Here is a 19,514-nt window from a genome sequence, read left to right on the forward strand (position 1 = left end):
CACATTTGATGAAAGAACAAATATCTCCTCATATCAGCAGTTTATATATGGATGAAAATAAAAGATTTTTTTCTGTGCTGATCACGCTTACAAATTTACAATTGCTTGATTTTGAAGATGTATTGTTTATGTAGTTGCATCATTAATACAATGCAATAAGAGGATTTGGTTTGGTTGGTTGGTTGGGTTGGGTTGGTTTGTTTTTTTGTGGGTTTGTTTTTTTTGTTTTCCATCTGGTGGAACTCCCTGTTTTATTTCTATCCCTGTCCTTTCAAACCAGACTTTCTTTGTGAAAGGATACTGGAATTCCCACACGCTTCCGATCATGCTAAATGACTACATCTTTCTCAAATACCTTTCTGCCCACTTGTTGTCCTCAGCAGATATTGTGAATGTTCAGGATAATCATCTGGGAATGTCTGGTATAATGGCAGCAATGTAGGGTGAGAGTAGTTTGATCAAGAAATAACATGAAAGGCAATATGAAGACCAAAGGGTACACTGATATTCCTAGGAGAGTAGTCTCTTAGGTAAAGTGTACAGACAACAGTCTGGAAGTTAGAATAACAGTCCATTGTGTACTTTTAGATGGACAAATAGATGTGGCTTAAGTTTGGATTTCTTTGTTTTTTTGAGATTCAGAGCATCTCCTTTTTACCAATGACAGCAACTTTAATGGCTTCACTGCATATTCCTTCAGGTTTCTTAGGGTTTGCCTGCTTGTTTATTTGAAACTTTGTCTGAAGCTGGGTGTGTGACACACAATACTCTGCTAGGTGAAAGCATATTCAGACAAAATTATGAGTGATAACAAAGTATATACGAAAACAGTCAGGGGTGACCTGGTGTGCGCGAAAGCTTGTGTGTTCCACTCCCTCTGCAGGCAGCAGTGCAGACCTGTGGGCAGCAAAAAGTGCAAGATCTCAGCAGAAGTGAGGGAATGTTTTATCTGTCAGCAGCTCTACATGAAGCCTTATCTGTTCATTAAGCTTTCTTACAACTAGGCTAATTTGCCAGAAAAGTGTTGTTCCCGGTGGATCCCATTCCCATCAATCACGCTCCTGTGAATTGAGCTGCAGCCATTAATCAGACCTGTGTGTACCAACACATACCAATCAGCCTACTGTGTTTCACATTGCTTTAATTTCCAGTTAAATATGCATGTCCACCTTGAAATAGGAATAATGCTTAATGGCAAATAATAATCTAGCATTTGCTGAACTTCTTAGTGCTCATCTCTGCAGTCAAGTTAATTTCTGCATTGCATCATTACTATCAGTAACAGTAAACCAATGGGACCTTTAGAGGCTATTCTAACACCTCACCCATTTTCCTTTAAGGTCCATTGAGCAATAGATCTTCCCAATGTGTTCCTGCTGCAGAAACACCTGTGATAACTGCTGGTAATATTTGTACTAATGCACTGTGAAAATACAGTGTCCAGGAGCTGTAATTGTGATAGTAAGGACTTTCAGCTAGTAGGATTACCTAATTGACTAGAACAATTCTCAAACTGTAATATTTGTTTTAATAAGCTTGTCCTGCTGAGGCATAGGGGGGAAATGTAGTCCTTCCACAGATAACACACAGAATCGATACCGTGGATATTTCAATGTTCCACTACATATTTATTCTCTCATCTTAAACTTCAGTTTTATTTTATAGCACCAAAAGGATAAATAATATTATATTAATAAAAGGGTGTTAACTGAAAATTAATCTAATTTGATAGTTCTTATTCTGAAATAGCTTCAATAATTCCTTGTTTCCTCATCCTGGAAATTCCATTTTTTTTCCTATGTATAACACATTTGAAACTGGGGGGGCGGGGGAGGTGGGAACCTTTGTCACAGTGATAAAATTGCCCTTCTCCCAATGTTTAAAAATGAAAATGTCTCTAAACAGATTTATTTAAATAGACACAGATGGCAGGTTTGTGAAACTTGGCATAAACTTTATCTTCTTTATGGAAAATTGGCAGTTAGGGGAGTTTAAAGAAACTCATGGGATATTAAAAATTCATTTCTGAGCTTGTCCGAAGGACATCTGTTCAGGTTGTAAGAGAACTGAAACAAGATCCACCCATTCAGTACATCACTGGACGCTCTGCACATGCAGCTGTCTGCTTTCAGGCAGTTGTTGCCTCTCGCACATGAGGTATTTTTGAATGCCTCCATGAATTATGTGAAGCAATATCTTCCAGGAAACCTCAAGAGGCACAAAATTGCAGTTTAATACCATTTTGAGAAATTTAGCAATTTCTGTTGAATTTACAACATTATCAATATTCCTCTAAACAAAAAAGCAAAATCCTTGGCACTACATAGCCTGAAAATACCGGTGCTGGACACAAAGATAAGTAGAATATAACACAGATATCTATGAAGGTTTTCATATTATAATGAAGAAATCTGTATAGGCAGTGAATCAGAGCAGAAAGATGGCAGCTCTGCACCACCACCCGTACACTTAAATGTATTCAAACACCTCAGTATTTTCTTTCAAATATAACATATAGTTATTGATTAAATGCCAAATCCAACACCACGTACTGAAGACAACCTAAAAAAGATTGATCAGACAAAGTCAATTAGACACAGAGGAGAAAATCTAGATATGCAAAAAAAAAAAGTAGTTTTTATTTATTTCCTCTGTAGTGGTGTCTAAAAGAGTCCCAGCTATTCTAATCACATGCTAAGGACCTATAAAGAAATGTCAATTAAAGAAGAAAATGAAGGAATTTTATAACTAATAAATTTAAAACATGGAGCCTGTTCCTTTTTTTTCTTGTCTAATAATGGTCACCCTCCCAATGAAAATGGATCCAGAATATCACTGTGTGATAGTAGCACTTTTTGAATGTGTGACATGACGAACTAATGTAACATATGTGGAACTCAACATTACTGATTTCTGTGGGTATATTTCATACACAGTAGTAGTCGAAAGATTCGTAGACTGTTATGATGCAGTCCTCAAATTTCTATCTAAATTAAACCTACTAAAGTGCCAGATTTGCATTAATAACCTGGGGAAAAAAAAATTATATGATGTCACTTTCCTTCCCCTTTAGCAGGTAGAATCTCATATTTCTATGGAGACAGTTAACTCAGAAATTCGTCCATCTTAGTCTCTGAACAATTAACTACTGAATAGAGATACTTTAGTGTCTAAGTCCCTATAACGGAGAATTGTCAGGAATTGTCAGCAGAATTACATCCAACTATTAAAATTATTTCTCTTTGAATAGTAGTTCGTGCCTGGGTACATTTGTGTTCTTTTGTTTCATGTTTAATCTTTTTGTTTTCACTTCCAGGAACTGGAGTTTTCCAACCTGTTTGCTGTCCTTCACTGTATCCACTCATTCTTTGCAGCCAAAGTGGCTTGTTTGGACCCTTTGTACGTAGGCAGTCAAGCCACAGCTTCTGCTGCTCCCACAACTTCTGGTACTGGCAAATTAAAGTATGCTACTTGACATCTCACAGTACAGCACTGCCACTTAACAAGACATAACAATGTATAAATATTCATAAGATGTAGACCTTTGGCGAACCATGCACATGGAAACCAGTCCTGGAGGCAAGACATCTTGCAGCATCAGCAGATAAATGGTCACGTGGGATCATAAATTTCATCTCTGCTCTGCAAGACATCAGTAAATAATCCTACTCAAAACCCCAGAATAGGATTGATTTGCTTTTAGTATTATCTATTTGTACTTACATAGTGCTTTAAGCAACACTGGAAGCAAAGGAATAAATGACAAAATGAAGCACTTCAGTATTTAATAAAATTTTCAAATTGCTATAATAATACACAAATAGAATTGTCATTTTCCTGTTTTCAGACTTTTTTATGACTATATGCTAAACTCTGAGTATGAATTTATTACCCTATCATTATATTATAAATGACATAAGAGCAAGCAACAGCATATAGTACATGGTGACAAGGAGATAAGCATGAAAAGGCATTTGTGTAAGTATCCCCTCAAATAAGAGAGCACTTTAAGCACTGTTGTAAATCCGTACTTGTGTCCATATGTGGAGTCATGCTGCTTTTTCTATTTTGTCCCTTTAGTCTAATAGTAACAACAACAAAGATATAGCCATATTGGACTGATACGTTAAATAAAAAAAAGCCACAAAAAGCAAAACATCTTCCCATGAGTCCCTCTTCTTCAAGTAAATATTGTGATATGAATTTAATTACAAATTAAGTGCAAGTGTGTAAAATATCATGTCTGATATTTACTTCCTCCCTTTGTCAAAAATTAATTTTTATAAATCTGACGGTCTTTTTTCACCAGACTTGGCAGAGAGAATCCACCTAGTACACTGTTTCAATGTTTAACCTTGATTTGATGTCATAAGTAGAACCTCTATTCCACTAAGGCTCCAAATAGACAACCTATGTTATGCTTGAAAAATGAGTCCACTCTTTGAAGTCTTAATAGTTGCTTTTTTCATATATATTCTTATTAAAAGACAGGAATAAATTAAATAACCTGTAAAGAATAGATGACAGAATGCATAATGTCTTTGTATGTTAAGAATATTACATCACTCTGGACCACATACTAGTTCTAGAGCATAATTTAATTATGAAAGCTGAAAGACTTGTAAATTTAAAATGAATAAGTTTATTTAAATATCATTTTTCAAAATAATTTAGCTTTGTGCTATTACACACATCAGTGAAGATTAAAAAAGTGGTGGGAACATGTGTGGGAAACAACAGAAAAGATGAGGGATTTTTTTTTGCCAGACAGTGTAAGTGAACCTAAAAAACTGCAGGAAGAACAGTCAGTGCAGTTACCATGTGTGCATAACATTTTAAATAGTACTTTGTGGGGTTCCTGTCTATTATATTGAAATCAAAACTACCTTTTTTATTTTTTTTCCACTTAAACTTGTTATAAAAGCACATAGCATGTAAAAGGTTATGTACACCATCTGCCTTGTTTACCAGAAAGTCTAATTCTGTCACATCCCTTTCTACATATCAAGATAATTAAAACTTCAAAAATGAAGCCAGAGGAAAGCTTTTACAAAATGACAACAATTCAAAATGCAAGGCAGGGGCAAAAGATGAATGAACTGTAGGGGCAAATCATGTCTCTGCTTTTTTGCTTTGCATTAGAAGCATTTGCATTTATGTGTGTGAGAATATTCTTGCCTTGATACTAGTTCCAAATAATCTGAAAATATACTTTCTGGGGACACTTTTGTCAGTTTCAAATGCCTGTCAGTGCAAGCTTATTTCTTATTAGTACACTATCAAGGGTTACATATTTATTTTCCGTGCTAAATACAATGAAATGATGTTGTAATCCAGCTATTAAATGCTTTAAGTATCATAAAAATCCAACATTTTCATAGTCATCATCATGTGTTTTTTTATATGAATTGTCTCTAAATAAGGAGGTCACATTCTAGTCTCTGAAGGACACATAAAACTACTGTGGCTGTCCAGGGGATCTCTAATTTGTTCCTGGGAGAGTACAAACCCCAGATATTTTGAATCCAAAACTACAAGTCTAAGAGGTTTAAAGACGGTAACTCAGGCACTGTGTCCTTGTCAAGAAAGCATATACTGGAAACACAAATTTTGCAGAGCACTGACAATGCTGAAAACAGAATCTCGGTATCTGTTAATGGCAGCTCTCCTCCTCTGTTCCCTTGAATCATCTCCTTCTTTTCAGTGTGTTGCTGTGGCATTCAGCGATCACAGTGTTGGCATGTGCTAACATCTCAGTAAATACTCTGCTGACAATAGCACAATCTGAAACTAATCAGCTGCCAGTTTAATGTTTCCTTCAGCTGTTCATGTTATATGCACAGTTGTACCACTGAAACGGAGAGTTGTTTAGGGGACATTTGTTAATGTGCTTAAATGAACACAACATTTACCAAAGCCGACAGAAAGTATGTCATTGCAAATTTCTGTAGATTAAGGGATTCCGTTATATGAAAAGCCCCCACACCAAATTAAAAAAAAAAAATCCCCCTTGTGCAGAATGGAGCTAATGTCATGAAATTTTGGGACTCTACCAGGATATCCTAGAAATCTCAGTCACGTATTCTGTTTGTAGAAGTGCTGAATTCATCAAAGAGACTTTTGTAACTGGACATTAAATAAGCAACATTTAAGAGACAAACATTAGCCTGTAAATTGATTTTTTGTTGTTGTTTTTCTGAAACCCTATATTTCAAAGAGATAAACTGGTGGGTATAATCAATACTTTTATTTTCAAGAAGATAAAAGTGTTGTTGTGAGAATAGCCTTGACTGCAGGTCAATGCTGGTTTGCAAATGCAGCAGAGGTTAGTGCACTGACCTCTCAGAATATTCAGAGGTGACTCTGCATCCAGGCTTGCCCTTTTAGAGCAAGTTGGTCAGAATTTCAGTCTTGAACCAAAGAGGGAAAATTTTGGACTCTGTGTTATGACTCTTCTCGAAATAGCAAAATATAATTTACAAACATATTAAATGGCTATATTTTCATTTAAATACCTATAGGAGATTCCCATTTAAAGCATAGTGAACTTCATATACATATGTCAAAACCAAGGCTTTATGCTGCAGTTTCTCATTTCACATGTGACACATAATGAATACAAGCATTTTGTAAGTCAACACAGCCCAGTGACAATGAAATAACACAAATGTGATGAACTATCAGCTTTTGCTAACAATATGTATGCAAATGAAGGCAATTTTCTTAACAAAAAAGAGCAAACCAACTCAGCATAAAATGTAGTTTGTTCTCTTAATGTCATAATACTCTTAAGTTTAATAAAAAAAAAATCTTTATAGTACTGTGCCTATTGAAGTGACGTTTGATAGTATACCAAAAATATGTACTCTTAAGTATAACTAAATATATCTGGTTTGATTTGCTTTGCTTTATGATGGAAATTTTAGGTGATCTGATCTTTACAGAACTAAGCATATGCTAGGTTATACTGTTAGCATAATTTTGTTATGAAAGTGTTACAGATTTGAATACGTTATTCTGGATTTCATCAGTGAATGACTATGTTTCATTTCCTACATCTGTTTAAAAGTACAGTTCTAGATTTTCAAAAGAGCTTTGCATTCCAGTAGAATGAAGGCACCTTTATAGTAAAAATCAGGATATCTTTAAATATTGACTATTTTATTTTGTTAATTAAGTGCAGCGAGAAGTTTATGGAGACAAACTGGTTGTAAGTGGGTTATAATTTGAAGTTTTGTCTGTTCAAACTAGAATTCACAAGAATGCAAACCAATAATATACAGTATCAATATGCTTTGAGATGAGAATCGTGACAAATATTATTTTCCAAATTAGTTCTTGATTCCACAAGAATACATTTATTTACTTTGTGTGCATAGACTTTATCAGAACAATTCAAAGTGGATAGTTAAACATGAGTAGGTAGTTGTCAACACTGCAGCCTATTACTTTAAATGTGATTTGGTTTATTCAATGCCTTAAGACATTTCTTACATCAAACAAAATAATAATAATAATTTTAAAAAAAAAGGCTGAAGAACTTGTGAATGTACAGTTGCTGCCCTTAGATATTCAGCAGCTTTGCTCCATATTGTATAAGTATCCTCAAGTATTCCCTATGCCAAAAAGAAAGACCGGTTTTCATTCTGGTATGGCAACTCCAAAGGGACCTTTTGGAAAATGTAATTTTATTAATATTAAAAACTGTTCCTTGTATTGCACTTTCCATTTCCTTACAGGGTCTGGTCCCTGAAAAAGTGTAGTATGTGAAAAAAAGTTTATGCTCATATTAAAATGTTCAACCTCAAACAATTGTGAGTCCATACTTTGAACTCACACCTCTGACCATTGCTGCGTGATGGGAAACATGAGAGACTCAAGCTCCCAAAATTTAAATATCTGTCTTAGATGTCTAAGGTAGAACTTGTGGTTCTCAAAAGGGAAATACAAGGCAGGAACATAGCTTGGGATCACTGAAGGTTTGTGCATGTGTGTGTGTCTCTAAGGAGATGTGCTTCTGCATTAGTGTTTTCATTTTATCAGGAATGTGCTTTTGAAGCCAGACTCCTGCCTGCTGCCACTCACTGTGCTGTTTTTCGTATCACAGAGCAGTCTTTAAGCTCGTGAACGGGCATCTCACCTATATGATTTCCAGGTCCTGGTGGGCTTTCAGACCACGTGGCCCAGCTAAAATGTGTCCAAAGGAAGCAGCTCTCTGAGATGCATTAGCTCCTGGTGCCAGCTGTTTCTGTCTCTGCAGCAGCTGCTGCTTATACACTGTGGGCACTTGAATGACCCTAGAAAGCTGAGCATCATAGTGTATCCCACCAGAGCTTAGTCCCTGAAGGGGGATGCTGCATTGTGGCAAGGGGCAGAATGAGGCTAAAGAAGGCCGATGAGTGACCAGGACAGGTTATTCTGCATCACCTTTTTCCCTTGCCACATCAGGACAATATTGACTGAAAGAAGGCTACTCCATGCTAGTCAGCCCTCTTCCTGCTGCATCTGTCTCTCCATCTATGGCAAATGTGTACCTGAATATTTGCTCTGAGGTCCCCAAGCTCACCTCCATCTTCCCTCAGCCCCTTTGCTCAGACAGGCACCGAAACCGTATTCTCAACTACATAACAGAGCCTCTAAACCTCTTACACAGTTGGAGGACAGTATTAAGAATTACAGTAAGGGCATCCGTGTGCCAGTAAGAGTGCTTAAGTGTGTGATTAACATTCAGGTTAAAGCAAGTAAAGTTGTACCTGACCTTAAGTGCTTTCCTGACTTGGAAGGTTCTTAAGTGCAATTTTAGTACTAAGGTCTGTAGTGACAACACATTTCTATTTGCTTGGATCCATTTTCAGGAAGTTTAGCAAAAATTACAGTTCATATTCTGTTGGAATCATAAAGGATAAGAATACTGGAATAAAAAGAAATTTCTGTTTCTGTATATTATTACAATACATTTCATAATCTGTTAAAATACATTGAACAAGGTAAAACTAAATGCTTTCATTTACATAACCTAGTCAATTTTCCCTATGATAAACATGACTTCCACTTTCAACAACTTTCTCCACAAGAATCCTAACTAAATACAATAGAAATTCTTTTATTATTCAGTATATACTAATATATAATGCATAGAGTGTGTGTGTGTGTGTGTGTGTGTGTATATTAGTATATACTAATGAAGATATTCAGTATATATTAGTGAAAGATACATATTAGACACAACTATAAAACAGAAGCATAAATCCATGAAGCTTTACATTTAGAAACTTAATCGTATAATACTATAAAGAAAAACATGTATATTAGTTGAAGAAATTGCTATTTTTGCAGGTTATGCACAATCTGGATATACAATAGTAAGCCGATAAACATTAACTGATTTACTATTTCATACCTCCAGGAACTTTGATTTTTTAATTATTCTTATCCCTTTAGCATATTTGCAATATATGTCATAAGATTTAATTTGTTATGGATAAAAATGACTGAAAAAATGTAATAGAAAGTGCTATATATTTTATAAATATTAAAAATTTAAGAAAAAATATTCCAATTATTTATTTCATTTTTAGTTATGGTTTTGTGGTTGTTTGTAATATGTATTTGTGACAAATATGTCACCTAGTTGTTTAAGCTCATTAATGTACCACTAATAAAATGCTATCTTCTGTTTTGTTTTTGTTATGTTTTGTTTTGTTTCTTTTTGTAATGGAACATAACAGAAAAAAATAGAAAATAAATACTTTTTTAACTAATCTTTTGCATTTAGTCATACAGTGTATGAATTTATATTATTGAAAGCCAAGTGTGAGAGATCAAGAAAATACCCGAAGAACCTGGGGTGGTAAAGTTATTCCCCAACACCATGTTCAACTGTTTATTTAACAGAAATAATGATGATTCCTTACTTGTGTCGTCATTTCCACAGGCCATGTCACACACTTAAGTTCTGACTAGGATTTTGGAAATAACTGCCTCTCCCCTGGCTATGAAGCTCATCTGCAACCTGTTTTCACGGCACAATCACCAGATTCTTTTACCATTGACATTTATTGCTTAGTGTTGGTTGGAATGAACTTGGGCCTGATATTGCAGGGCTTGAAGGTTTTTTGGTACATCTTTGCAATCAAACAACTTTCAAATCGTGCTGCAACTACTAGAACAAACCCATCTTTGATGAGTTCAATTTAGTTTATCTTTTTTACCGACTAGGGGAAGAGATGCTGGAAGAAGGAGAGGCCCTGCTTTTATTTACTTTTGTATCTTTTCAACTATTTAGGGTGAGGGTCTGCAGTGCACATTTCACACGCACATTTTTGGTGCCTTTCTTGTGCTCCCAGTGCAGAGAAGTCAGGTAAGCTCCCTTGTGACAAAGTTGCTGTCACCCTTCTCTCCCACCACCTCCACAAGCAGCCACCAGGGCTTTCTTGGACCTCAGGCTAGGGTTGCCTTCCTCAGTTCTGTATGAAAGGAAATCTCCCTTGCTGGTCCCAGCCCTTTTAGCATCTTGAAGAGAAGGGGGAAAAATGAAGCTCGTTGTAATTATAAGCGTGAGGAACACGTTGTGCTGAAAAAAATCCTCAGTCGTTCCCAGAAGTGATTCAGATGATGTGAATTCACAAATATACGTACCTATGTCACATCACTTCAGTTAGTTTTGTGTGTCTCAAGTTTGTTTTTATACCACATTTAAGTGAAAGGTCAGTAAAAAAAAAAAAAGAGTGAGAGAAGTCTTTAAAAAAAGAGGTCAACGGAACCATAGAATATTACAAAGTTAGGAAAGTTTTGGAAGTAAGTATATTCCAAATGTACAGGAATTCTGTTATAGTTACCATTTCCATTTGCCCTTTAAATAAGAACTACATATTATATTGGGAGCATGAACTCACATAGAACCAAAAGGTTTGTTTATTCTGGAAATATCTACATTCTTCTGAATTATCATTTTTTAATCTAGCATCTTTTGCATCTTCCCCACAGATTTTGACCTCTAATGAAAATTCTTGTAATCAAAGTTTCTTAAGATACAATCCTTGAATGAATTTCTTTAAATTCATTGTACTTATGTTGCACAGCTAACATACTTTTTCTCCAAGCCCCGCAACAATTTGTTCTTGCAGCATTTAAAATGAATAGTGATCTATTTACCTGTGCATTTGATCAATAAAAGCAGAGTATAATATTCACATCTTGTCAATGATTAAGTTGTACAGTTCCCTAGTGTTTCTTTTTCAGTATTTTGGCACTAGCTATTCTTACATTTGCTCATGAAGGTGCAGCAATTTTTTTTTAAGTATTCTTCAAACACAATTCCCTTTACAAATAGAAAACTATGTCCCTTAATTTCCTTAACAGAAAAAATAATACTTTACTCTCTATAGTGCCATAGTTAATATTGCTATGTGATTGTTCCAGAAAAGTGAAAAGAGGGCTTTACCATACAGTGAGTACTTGAGTTTGTTGGCTATGTACTTTATGCACTTTGCATGCACACTTTTCTCCCAGCTCTGAGCAGAATTTCTTCTCAGTGTTTTCCTTCTCTGCCATGTGCAGCACAGGTGCTTGCCATCAGAACTGGCTCAGGACTCCTTAGCACTGTGGAAAAAAATTTGTTAGTCCAAAACTGCTGGGCTAGGGAGATTCAATCTGGTCACAAGAAGAGAAAGAACTAGACCAGAAGACAAATGGTAGAGCTGGATGTCCTGCCAGTGGAAGCTGTTATTGCTACTGGAGGAACAGCCATCCCCCTTCCACTACCCCAGCAGCGATCCTTCTCCATCTGCTTCTTCCCTGGAGACAGTGCCACCTTCCTCTGCTGGCCTGACTTTTCAGGAATCCAACACGTGCAAAACAGGGTGTTATGTATGGCACTTTTATGACCACAACCCTCCAATGTTATTCCTGTAGGCAGGTCTGTTACTAAGTTCAGCAAAGAGACTAGGATATAAAGGAAATATTAAATGGCTGAGCAAAGAAGAACCCAGTCTGTATTGTCCCTTAAAAAAAAAATTGTAGTACATTTATTAAAATATTACCAATGTATTAGGTACAGTTACTTTCTTTTGCTTTGTTGGGTTTTTTTTGCATGCACTGAATGCATTTATGGCAGTAGAATAACTGCAGTATTAGACACTTCAGACACTGGTCTGTAAGGGATAATCACTTCATCCTCTCTACGGCAATTTCACTGTTTTCAGGGGACTACATTGGGCACATACTTGGCAGAGATGAGCCTATGCTGCTTCTGCTCCCAAAATGAAGACTCCTCAGTGTGCTGAACTTTATCTGTGCCACCAAGAAACCTTCCTTATAGGCTCTGTGCTAATCCGAGGGGGTCTGCACCATGGTCCTTTCGTTCCTGTACAGACACATTCCAGCAATCACACAAGATACAACTGCAAAACTGATAGGTGTAGGTAAGGTCCTACTATCCAGAGTGCTCTGGATGGGAAATTAAGGAGGTTGCACTGAGTCCAATTTCATAAAGCACTGAATACAGTGTTATGAGGATAAAAATTTTACATACCTCTAATGTAGAAAAGAAGAAAAGGGATCATGTGTCATTGTCATTTAGTAACAAACTCTGAATCAAAAGATAAATTTAGTTCTTTACTAGAAGAAGAATGAGAGAAAAATCTGATTTCAGAGACCCTATGAACTTCAAAGCATTTATCCTTGTGTCACTGGTATGGTGAAAAGACAACATTGTTTGGCCCAAGTGCTTATGGTAACAGTTGTGTATCACCAGCCTGGACATGATTTAAAACATGAACAGAGGGTTTTTTTTCTTCTTCTAAAGGACATAACCTAGAAAAATAGCATCTGGAAGAAGGTGTGTGCCAGTGCTGCCACTCCGTACTCCCTAATTTGGCCTTCCAGAGTTGTGTATGTTGACGATAATAGTGCTTTACCTGCTTTCTATTCTTCTAGACTACCTAACGTCCAACCTGAATATTTTTCAGACTTTTTTACTGCAGGGTGGGGGTGGTTTTGTTTGTTTGTTTGTTTGTTTGTTTTTTCCTATTTTGCTTCGAGAGGCTACTGAGGGAAGATGAAGAGTCTCAGAAAGGTAAAACCTCTTCACTGAAGCAAGGAAGATAGATTGGGCTGGTTGGCTGTGGTCTTTGCAGTGCAAAGTGCAGCAGAGGCTTAGATCAGGGCTATATCAAAAACAGCTTATGTTTTGTTCACACGAGAAGAGAAATGTTTTCAAGAAGGATGATGTTAAGGACTTCCATCATTTCACAAGACATAAGAGCTCAGAATGTGGTTAAAATGGAAACTCAACAGCAAAGGACATTCGTATCTGTTTGGTTCATGTGTCTGGGAGCAGTTTCACAAAAATATTCATGGAGGTCTTCCCTCTTAGGGATGTTGATGACCCCAGTGCTGGTGTAGTGTCAAAGAGATCTGAGCTCTACGGGTGGATTAGGGGAACCTAGTGACCTACTGTGAAGGACCAAGGAGCTTATGAGATAGTGGCAAAATGTTCAAAGAAATAGAAATTTAGGAAGAACTGCCTGAGTCACTGAATCTTATCCAGCTTCCTCAGGCACTCACATCATATAAACCCTCTCACAAACGTTTAAACTTCATCACAAAAGTAATTAGGCTTTTTGGCCCTCTTCCTCTTGTTGGAAAGCCTTCCAGAATGTCACTGCTCCGATGGTTTGAAATTGTCTTCTGATTTCCAGCCTAAACCTATTTGTAACTATCTGTTTGATTCTGTGCCAGCATTATTCCCTAATTTAAATAGTTCTTTTCCAGTCCTGGTGTGTCCCCCTTTTCCCCTGCTCTCCTCAATATATTTGTTGCAAGCAATCATATGCCCTGACAGCTTTCATTTTGCCTGAATGCATAAGCCAAGCCAATATAGAAGATGTCTTTGCAGCTCTGTGAAATTTGGTGCAGAGATTCCTGAGCTATTGCTGACTCCAGCTGATATGTCTACCTGTTGTGCTGCAGCTACCAGCTCTGGGCCAGAGGCAGTTCATCCACTTTAATGCAGTTTAAGATAATAAATACAGTCCATCAGCACCACACTGTGATATACTGCTTCCAAAGCAGATAAAGTCCATGGAAGCTCAGGGCTCTGCACTGCTCTTCACTTCTCAGTGCAGACGTTCGCTAATCAGGTTTCCTGGCTTGTTTCCATACCGTCCTAATGGGATGCAGTCTTACTCTAAGTCTGGACCAACTTGACTTTTTTCTCTGTCACTAATTCTGCACCATACAGCACACTCCAGATATGATCTCCCTTATGTCCTGCCCCATGGCCATAATACTTGTCGACTGTCTGCAAAGAGTGTGACCAGTTGCATGAGTTATTTCTGTGGCTGCATCACACCAGTGACTCACAGGTATCTTGTGAAAAGCTAGTATATCATGAACCTACTTGTTCCTCCAGTCATGTGATCAGCTCTCAGCTCATCAGTAATGAGGATGGGGTATAGGAACAGGTCAATTTATCACCCAGAAGATAAACTGGGGATCTTTCTGCCCTCTACAATCGGGAAAGGGAGGTAGAGAGAAACAAGCCATCATTTTAAGAGTTAGCTTTCAGTGAGACAACTCCGACGGGTGTCAGGGTAAAGATGCAGATTTGGATGCAAATCTTTTTTTTTTTCTTTTTTTTTTTCTTTTTTTTTTTTTATGGGGGGCAGGTTAGAGGATTTATATGCCAGTTCTCCCTTTTCCACATGTTTTGGCTTCCATCCATGACTGAATAGAACAAAATAAAAAGCCCTGTAAAAGGTAAAGGAGAAAGAATGAAAGACTCATAGGAAACCATTTTTTTTTAATGGTCTTCCAGAGATTAGGTATCTGCAGCATTTATCAAGTCTTGTTCCATCTTTGCAATCAGAAAATCTTTTTTTTTTTTTTTAAACCCGTGTAATTGGATTATATTGCAGCTTTGGTTGGACAGCACTCCAGTGACAAAATCAGCACTATATTCTATATACTTCATTCTGTTTGGGCCACATTTTTCAAAGCCCGTTGTCACTTAAGGTGAGCAGAGGTATTCTTTTTTTTTTTTTTAAATTCTGTTTTATTTTCTTTTCAAATATGAGCAAGTGAATCTCAATGAATCAACAGCATTACCTTTTTTTCCTTTCCATAAATGAACTCCTGTGAGTCTGTCTATTTTGACTGCTGTGTGATCAGTTTCGAGGACTTTCAAAAACAGAAATGAAAATTAGTACAAAATCAACAAAAAACTATTTGCAAGGATTAACCTCAGTGAGAAGTCTGGAGAAATATGTGAAGTTATTAATAGCTTGTGCAAAAAAAAAGTTTTAATGAACAGGAATATTAAATTTTAAATTTATATGCATATTCAGTATTAGCTTTGAAGTATAAGTTATGAGATGTTCTCATACATAGTATGTCAGACAGCCTCATAGTAAGTACATAAATTTGGCTAGACTTAAATCAAATGCAGTGGGGTGGCTGTATTGTGAAACAATAAATGTCTGTTTTAAATGATGTCACATTCCTGCCATTTGGCCCCCAGTATTGCAGCTGAGCCCATGAGCAGACTCATGAGACATCTGTTGAGTCCATTGACACAAGCTTGTATCCTCAGCTTCTCTGAGTAAGGCTGTCTTGTTGCTGTGTCCCTCACAAACAGATCTATGGAACTTTGATCCTTTCTAATCTCAGTGAGGGAGACTTATGGTCTTCTGTTATTTTACGGAGAAAAACACCAGCTTCACACAACTGAACTGAAGATGAGAGACAAAGTGTCATCGGCTAGTTCAAGACGGCATCTGCTCCAACCTTCCATGCCCCAAATGAGATGATGCTAAATCATTGTATCCAATTCTTTTTCTAGTCCTAAAGGTACTTTTATGATTCTCCAGCTTTATGATAGATAGTACCTACCCTGGGTTTAGGAACATTAGCAATCTTCAGTCCATTCCTGCATCAGAGGGACAAAAAAGAAATAAGATCTTTTTATAAACTTTTTGCTGATAAATGCTAAACTTGAGTAATATGATTTCTATCTTTACAATGTGAATAAGAGATGCTATGATTTCTTATATACTATATTTTGCCCGCATATATCTGCCTTCCCAACATTTAGCTGCTGCTTCCATTCCTGTCCTTCCCAGTTCAGTTAGAGTAGCTTCTGGATCTTTAGTATTCAATTTTATGAGAGGAGGTTTAATTCAGCTTAGGTTGGTTTAGTTAGAGACATATTCTGAGTAGTGTTTGAAAAGGAGGGAGAGATAGGATGTGTTTTAAGAACAGAGAAAATGATTGATGCTCTCTGAAATTATAAATCGCATTTGTAGGGGTTTTTACTTTAGAGAAATAAGAAAAAAGAAGATTGTCGATGGGACCGTATTTTCTTTTATGAGATCTGATCTTTTTTGTGTATATAAAGATAATAAATGGGAGTTTTTCCCTTGGAGCTACAGATTTATTTTTTTATCTATGTATCTATGTATCTATCTATCTATCTATCTATCTATCTATCTATCTGCCTATTTATTTATTTCTGTTGAGTCAATCCTGTAAATTATTCACCTTTATGGGCACTTTACTAAGCCTGAAGTAGCATTCTGAGCCCACGTGTGACAACCTGGGAATAAATGAAGCTACAAAATTATTGTTATTCAACCTATGTACTACTTCCTTTGTTTCAGTTATTGAATTTTGTTGGAATATGTGATCAGAAAAATTTATCTGGGTTGTAAAAGAAAATTTAAGATAATCTATTACAAAATCCATGCACTTTCACATGTTTTGTTGGATTCCAGTGCCGCAATGTCTAGCTGAAGCTCTCAGGTTCTGTGAGAAAAAATGGTACAAATCTCGTACTTTCAGAATCTCTTTAAGCAATCTCTCTGGTTTTCATTGTGCTCTTTTTAATAGTCCTTAGGCCCTGGTAGCTAAGTTATGTTATTTTCATTAAACCATTTTCCAACAGCTGTTATGCTGCTGACATTTGCTAGAGTATTTTTTCAGCAATATCTTTACCTGGAGCATTAACTTCTCTTGATAGTTTTCTGATTTTTTTTTTTCTAATCTGTTGCTATTTTCAACAGAATCCTTATTAATATATTGAAATTTCTAAACCAGGGATGGCAGGACAGATATTCATCTGCACTGGAAAGAGACTGCTTTAAAAAAATGTATCTCTAGTTAATGCATTAGTGATGTGTCATAAGCTTATACACTAAAATCCTCTACTTAATCCTATTCACATATTTAGAACTGATCTGTTGAGTACTTCTGAGAGAACAGAAAAAGGTTTCAAGACTTATTTCAGATAACGGCCTGTAGTCTTTTCATGAAGATAATCACTCAAGAAGCAACAGACTAAAGTATTGCTTTTAGATTCTTTTAAACCCAGTCGCAAAAGCCAATTTGTACAAAAGATGGTTCACTTAAAAACATTAAAAAACCCTGTTTTCCCATTTATTTTTTATTTCAGTTCTGTGAAAGTCACAATTAAAAATAAACCTTTTGCAATCAGATTTCTCTACATATCAATGACTTATTATTTTAAGACCCTAACTGGATGGTATCTACTGACAAGTGTTGACTTTTTTGTTACTGAACATTTGTATCAAATTAATCCACTGGCTCTTTGGATGTCAGCAGGGAGTGGTGGGCTCTGGCAGGGTGCTTTGTACAAAGTCTCTCTGAAGTTCCTTATTTCTATAATTTTTACTTTCACCCTTTTTCTTCATTTGTTATTGCCTGTGGCTGTTGGCTTGTTGCTGATTTCTTTTCCATTAGTCTATATGCCTTCTCAAGGAGGGCTTTGGGATTTTTTTCAGTGAGACACCCAGTCCTAAAATCTGTAAGGATGAGAAATAAGAGATGGTATTTAGAGATATTTTGTACTTCTGCATCATATAGAAATACTGTATTGGTAATGATCAGTATTCTTTTTAGACCTGCCGTCCATGAAGTTATCTAATCCCTTTTAAATTTGTCAATACTGTGTGCTCCCACGAACTCTTATAACATTAATATCCAGGAGCTCATTAGATGAAGAATTAACTTATTTTGTATGTTTTAAACTAACTTAATATCAGTTTTATAAAAAGCCAGTGTTTTAGTCCAGTTGGATTTGGTGAATAGCAGTAGCACTGCAATGACCTTGTCCGTCACCTCCATGATTTTGCAAACCTCATTCATATTTCCCACCCAGCCTTCTCCTGTCCAAAGTGAAGAGTTGCAGCCTCTTTAGTGTCTCCTCAGACAGAAGCTGCACTACCGCCCTCATCGTTTTAGGCATTCTCCTCTGTGTCTTATCAGTATTCATCTTGAGCATACTGCATTCTGGTACCTTTTGTTTCTGCTGCTGCAGGTGGAGTCAATTATCTAGCAAACTTTCAGCCTTGACTCTTTTTTAAGTTCCAGTTCCAAATTCAGCCTCACAGAGACACAATTTAGACTATTTTCCCACAGATAAATTCATATATTTATGTCCACTGAAGCTCAACTACTACGTTTTAGCCCAGTCATTTATTTGGTGAGTCTTTTTTCAGTACTTTTTTGCTAGTATGGCATTTGACTACTTGCAGATGTACTGCATGGCCCACTCTCCACATCCCAAAAAATTGAATAAGACTCGTCACTGGAAGAATCCACTGCTGACTCTTCTCCAGCCAGTCAAATAATTATTAAGTTCTAGTCTTCGCTCCCTACTTTTAAAATATCCTTTCCTCCAACCTGGTGACAGCTCAGTTTCTTTAATAGGCTTGGGTGTGGAACATCATCAGAGGCTTTTTAAAATTCCAGTTACACAGTTTCTGTGGTCTCTCCCTTTATCCACGGGCTAAGTGATACTCTCATAGAAGAGCAGCAGGACAATTAGGCAGCGTTTCCCTTCTCAGAAGACACTTCCGCAGCATCCTATTTTATGCAGGTACTCAGTAATGTCATTCTTTATTATAGACTCATCTGCCTTAGCAGTGAGGAAGACTCGGTGCTCTGCAGTTCCCAGGATCCCCTTCAGATCCCTTTTTTGTACATGCAGACATGGGAAACTAGATATGAGCTATGTGCTGGTATTTGTCTCAGTCCAGTTTGTAATCCACCTTTGCCATAGTCCTTCAGTTTATACAGGTCAGTTTCTTGGGTGATTGCCGTCTTGTCCTGGTGACATCTTCTCCTTGGTTTCACATCTGCATGTGGCTCTCAAACAGCTATCGCTCCCACAACATATTTGCCACCACCACTGCCTTTGGTATGGGAATCTCCTTCAAATCCCCGGATAGACTCAAAGAATTTATTGACCTTCTCTCTTACCCCTGAAAGTAATTTTTATATTCTTGTCCCTAAGTGCTTGATGACAGTAATTTTTAAAAATGCAAACAAATTCTGGATTTATTTTTTATATATGTCACTACTTAACTTTTGACCACAGCCTGAAATGTTTCCTAACACTGTAAACACATGTATAGAAACATTTCTATGCTTGTTAGCTATTAGGTTTTTGTCCACTTTAAGCTGAAGCAGGGAAATAAAAGTTATCATGTACCACA

At 36.7% G+C, this 19,514-nt stretch overlaps 1 protein-coding gene across 1 annotated transcript in view; it reads left to right on the forward strand.

Moving 5' to 3' along the window:
* Window positions 1-3,590, forward strand: part of SNTG1 (syntrophin gamma 1) — a 329,768-nt gene extending 326,178 nt beyond the window's left edge. Inside the window, exon 18 of the mRNA XM_065629093.1 lies at window positions 3,317-3,590. Coding sequence (XP_065485165.1) covers window positions 3,317-3,475 — 159 coding nt within the window. The 3' untranslated portion in view covers window positions 3,476-3,590. The remainder of the gene's footprint in view (window positions 1-3,316) is intronic.
* The last annotated feature ends 15,924 nt before the right edge of the window (window positions 3,591-19,514 follow it).

The sequence above is a fragment of the Caloenas nicobarica genome, chromosome 2 (assembly GCF_036013445.1).
Source record: "Caloenas nicobarica isolate bCalNic1 chromosome 2, bCalNic1.hap1, whole genome shotgun sequence".
NCBI lineage: Eukaryota > Metazoa > Chordata > Aves > Columbiformes > Columbidae > Caloenas > Caloenas nicobarica.